The sequence below is a fragment of the Euwallacea similis genome, chromosome 11 (genome assembly GCF_039881205.1).
Source record: "Euwallacea similis isolate ESF13 chromosome 11, ESF131.1, whole genome shotgun sequence".
NCBI classification, from domain to species: Eukaryota; Metazoa; Arthropoda; class Insecta; order Coleoptera; family Curculionidae; genus Euwallacea; species Euwallacea similis.
Genome location: NC_089619.1, coordinates 3,688,657 through 3,708,874, shown reverse-complemented (window position 1 = coordinate 3,708,874; position 20,218 = coordinate 3,688,657). Strand labels below are relative to the sequence as shown.

Below are 20,218 nucleotides of genomic sequence, written 5' to 3'. Positions count from 1 at the left end.
CCAATGGAAGCAACACACCATGCTTGGTCCTGGAGCGCGCAAAGTACTGCAACCTCGTGGATGCAGCAACTGGTTGCACAGTTAAGTGGACTCAACAACTGTGTTTGGACTATGTAAAAAACGGCATAACTTCATGGAGTCGACAATTAAATGGAATGCGTGATAGGTCAAGTGGTCCAATGGAAGCAACACACCGTGCTTGGGTCTGAAGCGCTCAAAAAATTAAATGATCTTTGGATGGATGTTGGAAATTAAACCATAAATTTGAAAGAAAAATCTCGTATTATTCTGTAAAGAAGCTTAAAACTAAATAACAATAAATTAATTAAAAATATTTATAGTACTTCTTAGGAACTAACAAAAACATCAAGGAGAAAAGTCAAGTGCAATCTGACACAAGTAACGAATAATTCCTCCTTTGAGATCAAACATTACATCTTATTATACAAAAATATCTGATCTGATCTCTCAAGTCGCCTCTTTACCTACTTTTATCATTTCGATTAAAGTCTGCCGCATATTGAAATAGATTTCGCCGAGATCAAAAAAAATAATGCCTCCTATATAATATAAAAATTCGTCACAACCACTCATGAGGACTTACTTTCTTACCCGTGCAAATAATACTTTACTATACTTACAGTTCAATCAATACCTAATTTGAAGTAGGAACTTTGTTATAACATCCATAAAACATTAGTAACATTTAACCTAATTGCAAATACTTTCTCAAATTATTGGCTTGGCCTTAACCTTAATAGGCCTCCGTCTAACCTTCTTCTTCTTGAGATGAGTTGTACTGCAATTCGAATTATACCCGTATATCTCCTGTAATTCGATTGCTATTGTCTTCATCAGCTGTGTTGAATTCTTCACTATATCATTGAATTTCTCCATCTGCACCTTTTTCTTCTTCACTCCAGGTTTGTGAATTAGGAACGCATTGTCCAGCACATAGAAGTCATAATTCATGACGCATAGTGTGTAAGCCTGGAATTTTTTTGTTGTGTAGAATTTTTTTTTTTTTTGGTTTTCGGAATCAAACACCTGCACCATTTTGTTGCTTTGTCCCTCCCAAGTCAACCTTTCGTCCCATAAAGGGGTTTGTTGGGTACACACAAAGAAGGGTTCCCAAACCACATATTTATCGGTTCTCTTTCCGGCAGAGAAGACATTCAATCCTTCAGTTTCCTCGGTTTTAACCCAAATATCACTATCAATTACCTAAATGTATAATTCATTAGGTTACATAATACGAATACTAACACCAACTTACAGTATGACACTCTGGGCAGACACTTTGATGGAAAATAATGGCAGTTTCCTTCTCTAACATATCGATAAGAGCATTCTTGTTTTCTGGAACAACCTGGTCCTCCAGAATCTCGAAAATTGGAAGCGCAAAGACGTTCCTATCTTTATTATTGAAGAGATCTATGTTGTCTTTAACAAACTGCAGGAATTTTGGAATAAACTTTCTGCTGGGGTAGAGCTCAATGTCGCTTGGAAAAATGAAATATGTTGTAGAGGCTAATTTCGCAACATTGCGCACCACGTTTATGGGATAAAGCAGTTTTTTTTCAGTTTTAAACAGATCTTCATCTAGCACATTCTTCCATGGAGGAGGTGTGGAGCAGTTGTAGTAATCTTTATAGGAATCCAGAAGGATTGTGCCATTCTAGAATAAAGAAATGAAATTTTTATACTTTTGAAGAGAGTTAATGAAGTGCGAGTTACAGTGCGCTGCTTAGGAGTGTACTGCTGGTCAAACACTATATGAAATGTTACTAAATCTCTTATAAGGTAACTTTGGCAGTTTCTTAAATATGCGATAGAATCTAGGGTTGTGTAGAAATCGTATCCAGGGGCGTAAAGTGCGATGCTGATTGGTCCCTGCCAACGGTCCACCAGTGGTATAACATTATCTAAAAATCTGGACAGATACAAGTCGATTAATTTCATACAGCCTCCAAAGCAAAGAAAGTCAAAATTTATTGATAATAATCAGTTAACAAGAATTAATATTTTGAACTAGGAATGTAAAAAAACTTGTTACATAGAGTCGCAATTAAAAATTTTATTGTAAAATGTTTTCCAAGATTTGAAATGATGATCCAAAGGAAATTTCTAATGTTTCATTCACATATGTCATAAGAGACGAAGTGATCTCTCATACTTTTGGATAACAATATGAGCCAGTTATTAGTTTTTTAATTCTTTGAGTGTACAAATATTTACAAGCGGTAGTCCTTTCTTCTGCTTTTCTGTAATGAACTGGATTTATTACTTTGAGATGATCCAAGAAATTTCCCATAATATATTATTATTGCAATGTCATTTTCGATACGGAAAAATACAAAGGAACTTGATGATTGTGCCAAAAATCGCTGATATATAAATAAATTTCGAAAAATGTTTTGAGATATATCTCAAAAATTACCAAAAAAATCCCAAAACGTATGTAAATTGTGACTTTTTAATTGAAAGTTGTCAACCGTGACAAAATGGTGAATTAGATTTTTTTTTCGTCCCACATTTTTCAAACAAACCTTCCTCTAATCTGTAAACAAAGAACGTATTCAAATAAATTAATTATTAATTTCGCATAATAGGTAAATAAGTGTCGTGGGTAAGTTCGCTTATCTTTTGAACAAAAAACTTAAATCCAATTGTACTAACCTTTACATACGTTTATGTGCCTATTAGTCAAAGAATTTATCTCTAAGTAGAGCTTAAACTGTGATTTATGGCTGAGTGCCAATGATGTCAATCTGGCACACGTTAGGAATCAACTTCAAGCATTATTTCGATCAATATGTTGAGATTCGAAGTAATTTGCGATTAGTATAAGATTAAAGAGTATTTCTCGGAATTGGATATTTGCGAAATTTGGGCATCTACCAAATACTTCGCTAAAATGTACGAATTTACGTGAAAATATATCTCTTCTCTGAATAATTTATAGCTTTAAAACCCAGAAAAACAACAGTGATTATGACCAGAAACAATTACCTTTAGGAAACGATGAGGAAACAAAAGAGAATGGTCTCGTAAATCATTTCTAGTAATTCTAGCCACGCATGTGATAAATAATTTCCTCATTGTAGAGTCGTAAAAGCAGCAGAAATAATAAATTATAATTACAGAATCTACTGGGATCTGGGAAGAAAATGTGTATATAGGTTGTAACATATCATCATGGAGATATTTAGCAGGGCGATGGTACTCTGCAAAATAATAAAAAAGTTCTAATAGATCCATGACCAAAATCGAACCATTTTCGATACACAAAGTGGCAGTTTCACATTTTTCCTCATATTTTTCGTGTTTCTCACGAATGCCTTGAGTTAAATTTTTAAAATTTCATACACCTACTTTCTTGAAGACCTTTTGCAACGAAATGTCAAAATCGTCGATAACCATATACAGGAAGTTATGTTTTCTTGGGTCACATACTATTTTATGCTTTGTATCTTTCTTTTGAACGCCCTACATGAATTCTTATAGAAAATTTAAATCCCTTCAATTCTTTAGCTTTTTTGATCTCTTGCAGTATTTTCATATCTTTCACTGTTTTTGTAGGATTTGCAAAAATATTTGTGGACGCAAATTAAAAATAAATATAAAGGAAATAACGAAAAAGTATAATTATCCGGCTCAGTCATCAAGCAATTCATAACATTTAATCAAATGTCTTAAAATAAAAATAAATCTAAACGAAAACAAAATTATAAAAATTGTTGAATATATATTTAAAAAATGTTAAATTTGCCCCCTCTATACCGCAAAATGGCGCATTTTTGACCATGGACCCATTAGCATCTTTTAAATTATTTTACAGGGCACTATCGCTCCTTGAAATATTTCCGTGATGATGTGTGACACTCTGTCTATGTTCATCAGTTCTCATATTTCATTAAATTATTTGTAACGATCGACAATGAGTCTTTACCTTCTAAAGCTATGTCTCAAGCCCCTACATTATCTTTATACGACAAATGACGTGAAAAAATATAAAAGAGATTAGTATTGTCTTTGAAGATAAGAATTCTGAAAGTAAGCACCTTTAGGAAACTTTTTTTAATATATTTCAATGTTAGATAATGCGAAAGTTACTAATTGAAACACAACTAATCCAAAACAGTCAAATCTTGTTACACACCGACGAATCAATTGAAACGCTGCCAACTAATACTTTTATTGTAATAATTGTTGAAAAATCTCTTTGACAGGTAGTTAACGAATTAATCCCATAATAATTTAAAACATACGTGATAATTCCGATTAGTCTCCTATCTAAGGAAAGCTTACCTAAAATCTCCAGGTGCAGATAAGGTTATACTATCGGTGCACCCAAATTCTTTCTCGGCTCGCACAAAGTTGTAAATGACATAAAATAATCCTCTCTGAGCGAGTCTTTTGGTTCTATCTACGTTGTCACAGGTAAATGCGACACTTAAGTCTTCATTGTCATCCCACGCTTCATATTCGGTTTCTTCTTCGTTACTCTTAGAGTTTGATATAGAACTCTTGGAAATGGAGAGGTTCTTGTTTTTGACTCTTTTCTCTCTGAAAGAAAGCAAAACATGTGTTTTTCTCTAAATGGTGCAAGAGTGGCATTTTAATAACCCAAAATGGGCACTAAAGCGTCACCTTTTCTGCTTAGGCTGCAAAAACCTTTTTTGCATTATTCGCCAAAATTCTTCACGCAAATACTAAAGCAGGTATGAGAACGTATTAAGTGCAAATGCTATTAAATAAATTCATTAAATTTTGAATAATCCACAGATAGTTATTTTGTAGAGAGCTACAAAATCCATGAAATATCCTGAAAGTTTTGGAAATTACCCATATTTAAAAATATTTCGCCAACCCTTTAAATATTCTTCAGGCAATCTGCCAATGCCAGGAACTTCCATTCCACGATATTCTGCAAGATTCAAAGAAAGTTCCGTTCGTCGGTCTTAACAAATGTTGAAATATTCGGATTTTTTGGAAAATATTGAGTAATTTTAAATATTGTAGAATTCTTTGAGTACTCCTAGAGAAATCGTAAGACTTTTAATTAATATTATCTGTATACATACGTACTATGTCATAATAATGCATACGAAATGCTGCAACTTTCGTGAATCTCAGGAAATCTAAGTAGCTAACATTAAACTTTTCTATTCCAAGAAATTCTGGACAACTCATACAAAATTTTGCAATTTTCTTGAACCTCAACACATACATGTATGATAAAATTTTAAATTTTAGAAAATTCTGATAATTGTGAAAATATCCAAAATTGCGTAGAAGCCTGTAGAAAATCCTTACAATATTCAGAATTTTTTCCAAGTCGCCCAATCTTGGATACTCTATAGAGAAATAAGTGTATTTTCTAGAGCACTACAAATCCATGTGATGTCCTGAAAGTTTTGGATTTTATGCACCTTTCAAAATACTCCAAAATCCCTTAAAATTATCTTTATATACTCTGTCAACATCAGAAACTTCCATTCCAAGGTATCCTAAGAAATTTCTGTATTTATCTTGAATTTTAACCAATCTGAACAATTTTCAGAACTTTCGAAGAAAACTGAGGAATCTTAAACATTAAGGATTCTCTGGTTTGTAGAAAAGTCTTGATTTTCTACTGTATGGACAGCCGAGCTTCAAATCATGAAAAAGCTTTAACTCACTTGAGATCTCCCAATAAAATCAACATTGCTGGGAAGTTAAGCATAACCTAAGCCTCACTTTTACAGTCGGGACTAAGTCTTGCAGTTAATATCAGACTTTTCTATTCCACTAAATGCTTGACAGCCTACACGAAATTCTGCAATTTCCCTGAATTTTAAGGAATGAAAGTATGATTTTGAAACTGTCTAGAATTACTTAGGAAATCCACATTATCGGATTCTGGATATTCTAATTAAAACTATTTCTTTGAAGTCAGCCAATATCCATGAAAAATCCTGGAATTTTGAATTGAAAACTGCCTTAAAAAGAAAATTCCTAAAACCTCCTTTAGACATTCAGTTGATATTCATATAGTTGACTGTTACTACTTGGTCGTCTTATGATTTTCCTAATATACAAACGTCAGAAGATGAGTTTTTAATTCAAAACTAATTTATTAATCCAAAAGCCTAAGGAAACAATGAAAGCACATAAGATTACCAAACATATCTAAAACTGAATTTTTGAACTTGAATAGTGAGAAAATTTCCCCAAACCTATTATGGTGACATCAAATTCTTATTTTTCGCAAATATCATTGTAATTGCTTTATGTAAATTCCTGCAATTCATAACAATTTGAACTGATAATGCAATGTAATTGCTTTTTCTTTTGTATTTAGGATTAAAATTCTGATTTGAGCTAATCCTCAAATCGGCTTTCAAATTTGTTTCAATTGAGACAATTACCGAAATAAACTTATTAAGCCAGCTTTCTAGAATAATAATTGATTAGTAAACTTTCTGTCATATTGTTTATTTTAAAATGTTTTTCTACCTCAATATACACTGTGTACCGTCGGATTTCCTCGAGCGGAGCCGACGGTACACAGTGTGCACCATCAGCGTACACACCGTGTACCACTGACCCTTTGTTTCAAATTACGGAATATCAATGACACGCGGATATAAAATATAGAAATGCTGAAAACACCATTAATCTTGATAGACTCCATGAATGCTGAAATTCAACCCGGCAGTAAAACTATTAAAGTGTCTGAGAATGTAGAAGAGTTGATGGTCTCGATCATTATTGTGAGATCACGAATTTTAAAAATTTATACTATAAATAATTTTTTCCACTAGTAACTGTTAAAAATACTACTATTGTATGACTGGATAAATGGGTCATTATTTCCTTAGCGAGCTAATGATGATAGTTGCCATGGAAATGAAAGTCAAATGAAATCTCATCCCAATCCTCATTGAAGTTGTAATTCTGGTTATTTAATTAATGCTTAATTTGATTAGGTTTCAAGCAAAAAAACGTAAAAATAGTCAATTATTAATGGTTTTGAACAAAATTAAGTTAAAGGTAAATCTAAGTTAAAATTAAAAATCTAAGTCTCGAAATTTTTTAATTGTATTTTTATGGCAAGTTTATTGTGGTTTTCTAAAATCTGATTAAGTCTTACAGTGGAAAAATCATATATACTCATTGTAGTAGTGAAATACCTACGACCCTCACATCTTACCTCCTTCGACGCTTGAGCCTAGAGCTCGGTTCATAATAATGTAGTTCACAACTTTGGTATATAATAAATACATAGTTTTATTTGCTTGACGTAGTCCAGGAGTGGGGCATATTATCAAACAATAATTCATTAGATAAGTACATCGCGGTAAGAATAACTTTTACAGTTGTAAAAGTTTAGGATCAACCAACATGTATTCATGATTCATGTGCATCATACAAAATTCTTCAACAGGAAAAGGCACAAACGTAGTTTACGTTACTTTTTTAAACGGAGTACAGGAGACATTACGCACTCAGTTAGTGAATCAATTATGGTCGTAATGCAACATAGAATATGCTAGTTTCCAGAAGCTCTAGTCTCAGAAGCATTGATTTACCGGCCAATAAACAATTTAATAGCTAAATATTTATGAGAACATCACCTCATAATCCATTGTTATATCACCATCATGGTTCTTTATTGTGCAATTTGTACGTTTAGAACCCGAATAATTGTATATTCTTTTACTTATTATTTGAATTGTGTATAAAAAATCTATGTAATTTTCATTTTTTTAGACTGTTTTGACTGTGTTTTTGGATTCTAACGGTTCCTGTTTTCTTCGAATACCTATCACTCCTAATTTGGTTGATATTATCATCGAGAGAGGTACGTGTATTTTGCAATGATATTGTATTCTTTCTACATATCGGCTACGCTTTCATCTAGCTATTACATTAACGAATAAATCGACAAAAAATAGAAATGGTTCTGGTAGGTGTAAGTACTGTAACCATTAACGCATATTCGGATTGATCCACATCTGTCTCCTTTGTAAATAGTTATTCACATGCAGCAGTATTCGAAAGTAAATATGTATTTATTACATAATTATTACCATATATAGCACCTAAATCGCTATTAACGTTGCTATCAAGAAATCTACTACAATCTACACTATTCTACTGAGTATTGGGCACTGGTACAAGAAATACCTTTAAACTCACTATTCACAGGTACACACATTGTAATTACCTCCACCATGAGCAAAACAATACATGCAAGTTTGCCTTAGGCATTTTTCAATGTTCACACTATTATTAAAGTTTGTTAAAGCAATTAAACAATTAATAATTGTCTCTACAGTCTCCAATAAGGACGACATTAAAAATGAATGGCGAATGGTACAGTGTGTTTGTCTCCCGGACATATCAACTAAGAAAATAGATATTTTTGAAATCCAAAAAAGCGGTTAGGGATAACGCCAGAAAGTTTTGTACCCTTATACTGAACGTTCAATTTAAACCCAACATGTTATACCAAATCTTGTGCCTCCCGGTCCTTTTTTGATTTTTTTTGGCCAGGAGTCTGAATAGCTGTTAAAATATTTTAAATTTGCCTATTTAAACTCATTTTTTAGAATTTGGCCTTCTTTAACTCTAATGTTCTATAAAACAAGTTTATTTCAAATGGATTTAATATTGTGAATATATTACTGTTATGTGATCCGCAACATTCTTAGGATTTCCAAACGATTCCAACAATATGTGAATTTGCAAGTAGCTTGATTTTCCATTTTGATGTTATCATTGGTCTCAGATAGAAATGGCATTTCTGTAAAACCGTTACCATGCCAAATTTTAAGACTTCTAATAGGCACTTACCGCGAATCACCCTGTAACTAGGATGAGTCAGTTTATACCAACAGGACTGGTATTCGACGGAGAATCTCATTTGCGTAACTTGAAAAATTAGTTTTTGAGATACAAATTGTCGAAATTTAATTGTTTTCCCGCTTTTCCACACAATTCCTAGAGTTTCTGAGTAAACTTACTCAAAAGATAAAAACTTGATGAAACAATTCAATTAAAAAGAAGTCAGTGACCTACCACATAGGAATTCTAGATGGAAAAAGGGTGTTTGACCCTAAAAAAATGTCGCCCTATTTTTGAACGTTTTAAAATCATTTTAATATCTCAAAACGTGTCAACTATCGTAGCTTAAATATGATCGAAATTCCAACGAAATATCTCAAAAATTGTAAGTGGAAAAAGCTGAAATTTTGACACCCTGTATCTCAGAAACTATGGATTTGCCAACATCTTCGTATACAACATAAATGTCTTAACACAGCTTTTCCATAAAATACCAGAATCCTGCTAGTGTAAACTAATTCACCTATGTCCTCTTCAAGCCCCTGCTATGCGCTACCGATTATCTCGCCATATGTTTTCTGCAACTAAAGTTCGGGTTTCCAAACTCTTGCTAACTATGTCAGTAAGATAATTTCCGTAGAAAAATGACCAATGCTGGAGAAATTGACCAATGCCCTACTTTGATTTCGTCACTTTTATGGAAATTATCATGCGGGCAAAGTCACCAGGAGTTTTAAAAACCGGGTCTTAAGCCAGCAACTTTCTAAGCACCAAAACTATCAAAAATGTTGTAAAACATTTCAACCTATCACCCTTTTATTGAGAATTTCCTTTTTCCACTCAAGCTCTGCGGCGATGACTCGCTTCTTTAGCGTTCGCAATGCCTTTATGAGAGAGTCCGAAAAATCACATTAACCTGACAAGTTCGGTCGGGTTAACTGTGCGGAAAGCGGGTTAAAAATATGTGTTTAAAAATTTTTCAAATAGAAAAAATCCAATTTAAAAATCTCCCACTGCATTCTTCAGATTTGCTTAAAGAACTGCAGTTCTGCATTGGTCTTTGGAGGCTGTGTGCCTGAATGAAAGATGAAAATTATTAATTTGAGCTTCTTCTTAACATCAATTACTACTAATTTTCTCACATCTCTGCTACTGAAACGGAACAGGAAAAAGGTAACATGCAAACAACCACGTTCTAATAAGTCACTCATCCAGATCACGGTTAGTGGCAATATCTTAATAACTTTCGCAATTTAAAACATTACTCACCCGCACAATTCATCATAAGAATACGATTTTATTGGTACATGATTGTAGATAATCTCAGAAGAGCTTGTAGAAGTTCCCATGCGAGAAATCACCATAAAGTAGAGAGACGTCACCACGCATCCAAGAAGCACATAGTAGAAGCCGCCGTTATCCAGTTTGGGCAGCAAACTCATGATACTGCGACTAACTTATTGTACGAATTATATCCCAAATATATTTTTTAGGAAATATTTAATCATGCACGACTATTATCATTTCTTTAAGATAAGATAATTTAAAACGCGATCAATGAGGAATTATGGCATTAACAGGGAGTTGCCGCTATCTATAATACGTCTATGCCAATTGTTATAGTAATGTGTTTGTTTGTACATCAGTGTAGTATAAAGAACACTGCCGGTTTAGTGTTGGTATGTTGCCTACATGAACCTCATATGGTCGGTGAACTGATAAAATGTACTCCATGTGTGTAATTACCTGATGAGATAATAAAGATGGGAAAGTTTGGGATTTGTGCCAGCCCCCGTTGTTCCAGGTTGGCCTCATGTTAATCGAGACTAAACTTGCTTGATCACGAACCTACCTATCGATAAAAAATTTTGCATATGACCGTATAATAAGTAATTTAGCTGCTTTTTCCATTTCTATTAAATAAACCTACAAAAGTAAGTATTTACGTATCCATCGGCGAATCTCTCACCGTCATATAATAATTCTCATGTTCACTTAATGAACATGAGATAAAACTGCGATAATTATGCGGAAAATCTTTCTAGTCAAATGTATCTATTTGTGCGTAAATTTCTGTTTTCGAGTTTTTTTAATTATTAATCATTGGCACACTTCTCCAATAACACTTTGTTATCACTTTAATGTAATTGAATGTCTGTAGTAAAATAAATTTATCTAGACGTTTCCATACTGCAAAATGCGTTGAGTGTTTGCGGGAAACAGTAATTTTCTCATATATCTGTGGATTTATTATTAGTTTTATCTTTTATTCCAGGTTGTAAATGCAAGCACTATATGCGTATTACATTGATTTTTTTCTTTTCATTTGACTCGATCAATTCGGAGGTTACTTCTCCTTTTTAAGCTAAACAGTTATAACCAGTGATGTGTGGTAAATAGTGTTTTCTCATTGTCAAAAAAAATTATATCTTGTAAGAAATCCATTTAGTTTCAATATACCTAGGTATATCCGACGTTATTGCCATTTCTTCGATAGAGCTTACCTTTTTTACAGCCACAGCAGAATTGAGTCTGTAAAGCGCGTTTTAGATTGTCGGATTTCTTTTACAAGGTATTGACCAATTTTTGAAAAGTGTCACATTTCGTATTCGACTAATATAGGGACAATCTTATCTTATATTAAGCAAAAATTAAGTTTAAAAAATAAATTGAAGGATATGCAGAGAAATACTTCAAATTCCAATTATAAATACCTTAAATCTACAGAATCCGATAAGTTAAAGTTTTGAAACTCTAAAATCAATTACTTGCCCAGTGATACTTTGATCTATATGGTCTACTATCTACCCATTTAAGGGAAAATAAGACATTTTTTAGGATCTGTAGGAGCTATAAAAAAAACAACGTTTTTTGGGCTGAATAAAAAAAATATTGTAAATCATTATTGATGTTATGCGCATATACAGGGTGTTTTAAAAAGAGAGTTCAGGAATGAAAGGCGTGATTTCTTGGCCCATTCTAAGAAAAAAAGTCCTTATTAACATGGGTCCGCAAACGCACCATTTGCGAAATACAGGGTGTCAAAAAGAAAAAGAATACCAGTGTTGCTGTCTTTGTTGTTATTATTATTGCTTTCTGTTCATGAAAATGTAATGGTGCAAATGTTATTTAGTAACTGGTAACAACTGGTAAACAATTGGTATATTCGAAGCTAATCAATAATGTGGATGAACTACAGCAGCGAATAGAAAATGAATGCCGAACAATGAGGCAAAATTCAGAGCTGTTCAAAAAAATAAGAGCTTCTTTTCGGGGAAGATGTGAATTCTGTGTACAAATGGCAGGTGGACATGTAGAACATCGTCTTTAAGTAAGGAAAAAAAGTGAAAACTGTTTCTAATTGTGTTTTTTTTTGACAATTTTTTTGACACCCTGTATCTCGAAAACGGTGTATTTGCGGACCCATGTTAATAGGAACTTTTTTTCTTAAAATAGGCCAAGGAATTACACTCTTCATTCCTGGACCCTTTTTTTAAATACCCTGTTTATATTGGTACTCTATGGATTTAAATTTTTTCGTTACAGACGTTTCTCAAAACTTAACATACACAAAAGGCCTTTATAACACAGCAATCCACCTGTAAAAAGGATAAATACGTTCTCAATAAAAGCCACTTTACAGATTGCAATTTTTCCAAATTTTGCAGCAATTTTTATCGTATACGTATGCGAAGTTGAAATCAAAAATGAATTGCTGCAGTTTCACTATCAAGTCTCGTGGCTACATATGTACTACAGTGTCGTAAAATTCTTAAAAATAGGTTTTCTTTTACTTTCATTTGGTGTTTCTTTTATGTACGTATTCCATGACTTTGATTTTGCACCTCTTAACTGGAAAAAACTTGCTTCTCAAAAAAAAGCAAAGCAGCAGGTTCATCATCCAGAGTTTTACAGATCTATACTTTTTGCTATACTGGCTGCAGAGCTTTGTTGTGAAAAAGAAGAAACCAACAATTGCAAACTGTAAAGCTATAAAAGTTTCATTGTTATATTGCATGTCAAAAATAAGATTTTTAACAATTTTGGTAAGTAAATAGAATCCTTTTCTTAAAAAAATATCGTTCAGACAATAATTTACGAGGTAATCTTCCGTGCTTTTCGATGTTAACTCAAACGGAAGTGGTGCGATAACTGAAGGCAGAGTATGGTAGTTTTTTGTATTTATTCACTCTTGCTTCGGAGGGAAGGCAGGGTAGTATAGTAAAATTTCCTCTCTTCTCCATCGACTAAGAAGTTCATCACCTTACTCCTTTGCATTCCTCTCGCATTTCATTCATGGAGGGTTCCTTTATGTTTATGTTTATGTTGATAGTCTTCGAACTATTTCTTCTGGTGGCTAGTGGCGATAACTTTAGTAATTCTCATATGTTTATACATCAGACGATTAATTTCTATGTTTTTTTTTAACAGTTTTATGCCGTTCAATACACAGTCCCTGTGGTTTCCATGAATTCTTTTTAGAGCTTGCTCCGTTTTCGATTTTTGACCCACGTTCGATTTTGAGTGACCCCCTATATAATTCAAAGTATTAACAAAAATTATCATGTTCGAAAACATTAAAAAAATGCATATATTTTAATATAAAAATTTTATTTATGAACTTGTAACATCCCATATATTAAGATTCGGGAAAACGACGACACGCAGAGGTCATACTCTTAAACGCATTTATTTACATATTCCAATTTTTTTTATAAATATTTTTAAAAAATCTATACAATTGACTATGTTTTTTAAGCTTTTTACCTCCTTTTACCTTGTAAATTTTATGATGTAGTGTCTAAGACAAATATGTGCACGTATCAACAATCAACAGCCTATTATAATTTTGTTATTATCGCAGATCTCTAAGAAACATAATGTTCTCAGAAATATAATATTTACAATAAATTTCTCGTAAAAAATCATTTTCATCACGTACTCTTTGTCCTTTTAGCGAAGGTTGGTTTTGGTGCGAAATCTCTCTTTTTCTTCTCAGATCTATACGTAGTAGTGCAATTCGGATTAAACCCATACAAATTTTGTAGCTCTATTGCTATTTCCTTAATTGTTTGAGTTGATTCTCTAACAACGGATTGAAACTTTTCCAATTGAACTTTTTTCTTCTTCACTCCGGGTTTATGGATTAGAAACGCATTGTCCATCACATGGAAATTGTATTTCATGACGCACATGGTGTATGCCTAAAAACTCTCAATAGAGGTGGTTTATTAAGGAGTTTTTGAAGTACCAACCTGAACCATTTTGTTATTCTGGCCCTCCCAGGTCATTCTTTCATCCCATAAGGGCTCATTTTGAGTACAAACAAAGAAAGGCTCCCATACCATTTGGCGACCCACTCGTTGTCCCACTGAAAATACATCCAGACCTTCAGTTTCTTCAGCTTTCACCCAATTTTCACTATTAATTACCTGTAACATATCTGTAATTTCTCTACATTAAAGAATTATTAAACTCACCTTATGACACACTAGGCACATCTTCTGATGAAAAATAATAGCAGTCTTCATTTTAAGCATTTCTTGTAGTTGTGTCTTAGTTTCAGGAATGGTCTGGTTAGACAATATCTCAAAAATTGGTAAAACGAAGACGTTTCTCTGTCCTTTTTTAAATAAATCGATGTTGTCTTTGGCAAAATTCATGAACAAGGGGATAAATTTTCTAGTAGGATACAATTCGATGTCGTTGGGAAAAATAAAGTAGGTCTGAGATGCTAATTTGGCAGCATTGCGAAGCACATTGATAGGATATAAAAGACCATGTTGAGTTTTGTACATATCCTTGTCGTTTGTAGCTTGCCATGGAGGAGGAAGAGAGCAGTCATAGGAGTCTTCGTAAGAGCTAAGCAAACTGCCTCGAGGCTGGAAAATTACGAAATAAAAGAACGAATTTACATAAGAATGTCTACTACATCTTTGATCTTTGGAGTATGTTTCTGTTCAAAAACTAAATGGAAACTGACGAGATGTCTTATTATGGCAGGTTTACAATTTCTGAGATATGCAATGGAGTTTAAAGTTGTGTAAAAATCGTATCCAGGTGCATAAAGGGCGATGCTGATCGGTCCTCTCCATCGATCTACCAATGGTATTATATTGTCCAGAAACCTAGAAAATTGCTTAAAGTTTATTGAAACATTATGCCAGACTTCAATCTAAGTAGTGTAAACTATTGTATCACTGTGTGTATTACTTTTATCGTGGTACTTTTATTTCAACAACTTTATTGTGTCCAAGGCAAATATTAGGTGTTTGTTTTACACAGATTCAATGTGTGTCAATTGTTACAGATATCAACTAAAAATGTTTTTAAATCATATTGGAGGTTCTTTAGGAATGTTATCTTTTAATGTGACTAAATTGTTTGAAATATTTTCAGATTTCAAACTATTAACATTGCATTAAAGTCTCTAATTTTAGCTAAAAACAATATAACCAAACACAAGAACAATATAACCCTGATTAAAATCAATTTCGGATCATCTTAAAATTTCAATTTTTTGTTCTGTGATTTGCAAATGTAGTTAACGTTCCTATTTCAATATCATTTCGTTATCGGTGTCTTAATTAGCTACAAAAAGTGCTAATACTGAATTAATAAAAGGTGGCATCGTTTTATGCTTTTATTGCACCTAATAAGTGCTTATTGCTCGCGATTGGGTAAAGTTAAAAAACGACACATCGGTTTTTTCCTAAACGCAATATCGAGATAAAAACCTTTGATATCCAGAAAAAAATAAAACATTTTTTGATACAATTTGGTTTGTTATGATGTTATTGTCGTCAATTTTTTCTATGAACATATTAATATTAATTGTTTTAATAAGTATTCTGTCTCAGACATTTCTTCGCACTCACCTATAATCTCCTGGGGCAGACAAAGTCACACTCTCAGTACACCCAAATATCTTCTCAGCCTTGACCAAATTGTATATAACATAATAAGAGCCTCTCTGGGATACCATTGTATCTTTATAGGTATTATCACATCGAAAATATGAATTCAATTCTTCACTAATATCACCTGAGATTTCATAACCCAAAGCTAAGCCCACTTCCTTTTTTGTTAACATTTCTTCGATACGTCTTGTTTTTTCTTGGTCTAATGCTATCTTCCAATCACTGGGAAGAGAGAAGGAAATTGATTTACACGCAATTCTAAATAAATTTATAAAGTGTATGTTTAGGCACTTCAAAGAACAGCAAATGCATGAAAAAAAGTATGAAATCTCTTTAGCAAAGAAACAATGGCAATTGCACCACCATACCACAAAACGCTCCATCAAGGCGTAAGAGCATCGTCAATAGCAATGGCGTTGAAAAGTGGTTACACATACACGCACAAATACAAATAAGCATTGTTTGAGATTTTTTTAGTGTAATTTTATGAAAAAGAGATTGTAACATAACAACAATTTTATTGGCATTACAAAAACATTAGCCTTTTTCTAAGCTTTACAGAGTTTAAATAAGCACGTATACAGGTACCACCAGTTCAAGTCGGAACATACAAATTGTGCAAGTGGAAAAAAGACCGCATAAGTTTTAATATACCTTAGACAAAGACCAACGAAGTGCTTCGAGAAGCTAGCGGTTGAAGTGGGCGGAGTCACTGCACTGCGATGTTTAAATTATTATCGATTTCGCTGCCTTTGTGGCGATGGAAATTTTCAAAAATATCAGAGCAAAAAGCAGTAACGTAAAAAAATGAAAAAAAAAACAAAACATAATAACTCTGTACGTTAAAATCGAAATTTCTTACGTGCTTTAACTGCATTGATAAATTTATTTATTTTACGATATCATTTTAAATAAGAGACGAATCGTTTCGTTCCGTTTATCAATTGACATCGAGTCTACAGGCAGTGTCGTCGCCTCAGTCTTGATCTCACCAAAAGATCATGAACAAATAACAGCAAATTCAGACCATCGTATTCATCAATGACGCACCTAAGTTATACTACAATGAGAACGTGCAATAATTTATAAATGAGTAAAAATCCGAAACAAATTTAATCTATAGTTAGAATTTATATCAGTAAATATTCTGAAACGGTGAGACGTCTGGGAACTGGATCTGGACTGACTCCGCCTATTTCAACCGCTTGTCTCTCAGTGCACTTCGTTGGTATTTGTTGGAGTCATATTAAAACTGATGCGGTCTTTCCCCATTTGCGTAATTCCTGTGTCCACTTGAAATGGTGATACCAGTGTAAGTGCTTCCATACACACTTAACACGCCAGAATTTCATCCCAACGGTTTTTTTTTCCAGATTGAGAATTGGTTAACAAGATTTTTCTAATTTTGTTTGAATTTTTGTCTGTAAGAGTAAGCAAATTTCGATGTTTAAATAGGCAATTTTGATAACTATAGGAGATAGGGGAGAAAAACGAATAGAGCATTCTAGATATCTGTTTGGAAGCAACTCTAGCGAAATGCGTAAAAATTTTCGTGACTTCTCTCCAAAAACAACAATGAGAACGCTCTAATCATTCGTCTCTACCTCCTATTATAATACTGAGATTTCTTATATAAACGTCGAAAATTGCGTATAATTTTCTTGAGCAAGTAACAGCTTTATTGAATGGATCACATTAGACATTGTGGAATTTCTGGAAAAACCTTAAAATTTTAAGAATATAATATACGAAACATTCTCACTTAGAATTTTAGCTGTGTATAGGATTTGCATGTTTGCACTTTCCAGGGTCATAATGTCTAAATGTTAAATTAAAGAAAAACCCCGCGACTGTGATGGCTCCTGAAGAAGGGCCTTTTGGAGAGCCTTTTCATGCTCCTCCATCAGAAGCCCACTCCTTCAAAAGACTCTTCATCAGCAGCTAACGATTCCAAAAGGACTTTCATCTGATTGAACGCACAAGCCCACATTGAGGGTGGTGGTGGTGGCCGCCAACGATACCGGGCAAGAACAATAAAACAATATCGTACTGAACCCGCGCTTTCTGCTAATCCTGACAAAACAGAGTTGGTTCTTTACAGCAGAAGAAATGCGAACCTCGTATTCAGGCAACACGCACTATAGAGGACACCCCTGCTACTAAAGTCAGTGGCTAAGCACTCAGAAGTGATTATCGACAGTAAACTAACTAGGAAAAGCCACGTGGAAAAAGTTTTAAAAACATTTGATAACTGTTACATACAACCAACAGCAATGCCACATAATACAAGATACAGCAGCGAAAGTAGCAATCAAACTCAATCAATCAAACTTTGACCCTACAGCGCTTCGCGAACACTAACTCACCTGCAAATATCTTGATACTCGTGGGCATCAGTGGAATTTCCATTACTGCTGTATTTTTCCCTGTTCAAATTCACATTTGCGAATACCATAAAATAGAATGCCGTCACTGCACATCCAAAAATCAAAAAACCTATATTGTTGACATCACGAGGCCGCCGTAGTATTCCCATTGTGTGTATCGATTGGCATGATATAATTTACTCGTTACGATGCTTATTTTAATTTTTCTGCCATGAGAAATTGATAAATCTGTCTAACTTATTTAGATAAGCTGATATCTTGGTATTATTGTTAAATGTAAATCAATATTAATAAGTACCTACAAACGGCGGGGTGTCATGGATTTTCACGGTAGATTTCACGCGATAGATCTGAAACAAAAACGAGATTTATCTCAATAAAGCATAACTAGAATTTTTGATTTTGTTAGTTTCCTTGAGTTTGGGAATAATATATTGATTTCTTTATCTTTCGGTTCTTAATATTCAGTTACCGCGGAAACGTAGCAATTTAAGTCCTGGTTTAACAATTTATTATCAAAATTTACAATTACTGTTATCATCGGTAATCATTTTCAATAAGCGTGAACGGGGCATCGTATCTAAAAATTTCCTCACTCTTTTGGTTGATTTTCTAATGAGATAAAACCAGCATTAAAAACACTTACTTATTGATGTTACAATGAATAATGGGCAGATACTCAAAGATCTTCCAAGAACGAACCAAAACTGCCAATAACTGATGACATATTTCCACTCTTAATTATTGTTTGTAGTGTGATGTTGCTCATATCTATTCGAGCTGTCTTCGATTTGTACTGATTGCGTTGGACAGGCTGCAATAATTACAAATTTCAGATTGATTTGCACTAGGTGTCTTTGATAAGATAATGTCTGCGTAACCTGAGCGTAAGCATAATAAAAAAGTTTTCATAGGAAACTCTAAATAAGATCCAGACAATTGCACACAAAAAAAAAATTAAGCGTTGCTTATCTACACAGAAAGGTTTAAATTTCTAGTCACCTTGTTCAGTAAGTATTTAAAGCCGAGAATTATTGGCTTGAATGCAGACGGAATTTGAGATATTTACTCGATTAATTCTGAGAACAATTACGATTTGAAGCCTAAGAATTAATTTACAGTGTTACGCAAATTTGATTAACGAGAACGACGGTAAGCCTCCCCTAAAACTTGATCAAAAAGCCTCGAGGAGTGCTATAAAAATATAAACCCGTTTAATACGTACCTAACACTCAGAAACGAGCGGTGCAAACGATATTTTCTGAGTTTTGGCACAGATTTTCAGTCAAAAATTAGAGTTTTTTAATAACAACGTCACAGGAGTACGATATTATTTCATCTAAGTTAAACGAATAAGAAAAGTGATCGATAACAAACATCGCGTCACTTTCAAAACACTTTTGATTACAGATATTTCACGTACTCCCAGTTAGTTTTAATAATATACAGGGTCAATAAATTCAACGTTCTTGAATACTAGAACAATACGCTTGTTTTTTTCTTTTATTTTGTTTGGGAACAACCCTATGTGGCACATTAAAAAAAAAAAGATACGCATGTTACATATTTACAATTCGTACACTCCAGCTTTGTTACTTTTTTATTTTTCTAATATTTTTTTCAATACAATTCAGAGGTATTAAAACTGCAATTCATCAACAACATTTAAAAGCAATGAAAAGTGGAACACCCGAATAGCAAACTTTGTGGGAATAAACAGCCGGCTCATCTAACGAAATCGAACAAATATCATTTTATTTTGATATATGTAATGTAATGTTTTCTTGCAATTTTTCACTTACATAACTAAATAAGAGCACGTTTAGTGACTTTCTTGAAAAATACAGGGGAAGATATATTCATAAAATGAAATATAGAATTATAGCACCGTACATTATTTAACCTACAAGGAGCATTTATACATAAAAGTAAAACCATGACGAGTAGGCAATGTTCCTTTTTTGATAAACGATAGCACCCTAACGACGATAACAAAAATCGTTAAAAACTTGACGTCTTAATAGCTTTATTTCGAAAGCGAATGACCGAAAACCCAGTTCTCTAGTTTAAAGTACT

The 20,218-nt window shown here is 33.3% G+C and overlaps 2 protein-coding genes across 4 annotated transcripts; both read right to left on the bottom strand.

Moving 5' to 3' along the window:
• Positions 1–286: 286 nt before the first annotated feature.
• On the bottom strand, positions 287–10,298 carry LOC136412110 (beta-1,4-glucuronyltransferase 1-like). 2 transcript variants are annotated; one of them, XM_066395011.1, is made up of 6 exons: positions 10,105–10,298; positions 4,312–4,569; positions 1,738–1,933; positions 1,277–1,678; positions 1,048–1,224; positions 287–990 (listed from the first exon to the last, which is right to left on the bottom strand). In XM_066395011.1, the coding sequence occupies exons 1-6, from the start codon at positions 10,275–10,277 to the stop codon at positions 730–732; spliced, it is 1,467 nt and encodes a 488-aa protein (XP_066251108.1). In that variant the 5' UTR covers positions 10,278–10,298; the 3' UTR covers positions 287–729. The 2 variants fall into 2 exon arrangements, with proteins under 2 accessions (XP_066251108.1, XP_066251107.1); XM_066395010.1 differs by having other exon boundaries at positions 287–1,224.
• Positions 10,299–13,518: 3,220 nt separating this feature from the next.
• LOC136412099 (beta-1,4-glucuronyltransferase 1-like) lies at positions 13,519–19,483 on the bottom strand. Of its 2 annotated transcripts, XM_066394996.1 has the most exons (8): positions 19,368–19,483; positions 18,789–18,956; positions 18,122–18,492; positions 15,714–15,977; positions 14,768–14,963; positions 14,316–14,717; positions 14,091–14,267; positions 13,519–14,039 (listed from the first exon to the last, which is right to left on the bottom strand). In XM_066394996.1, the coding sequence occupies exons 3-8, from the start codon at positions 18,289–18,291 to the stop codon at positions 13,770–13,772; spliced, it is 1,479 nt and encodes a 492-aa protein (XP_066251093.1). In that variant the 5' UTR covers positions 18,292–18,492; positions 18,789–18,956; positions 19,368–19,483; the 3' UTR covers positions 13,519–13,769. The 2 variants fall into 2 exon arrangements, with proteins under 2 accessions (XP_066251093.1, XP_066251094.1); XM_066394997.1 differs by lacking the exon at positions 18,789–18,956 and having other exon boundaries at positions 19,368–19,384.
• Positions 19,484–20,218: the final 735 nt, after the last annotated feature.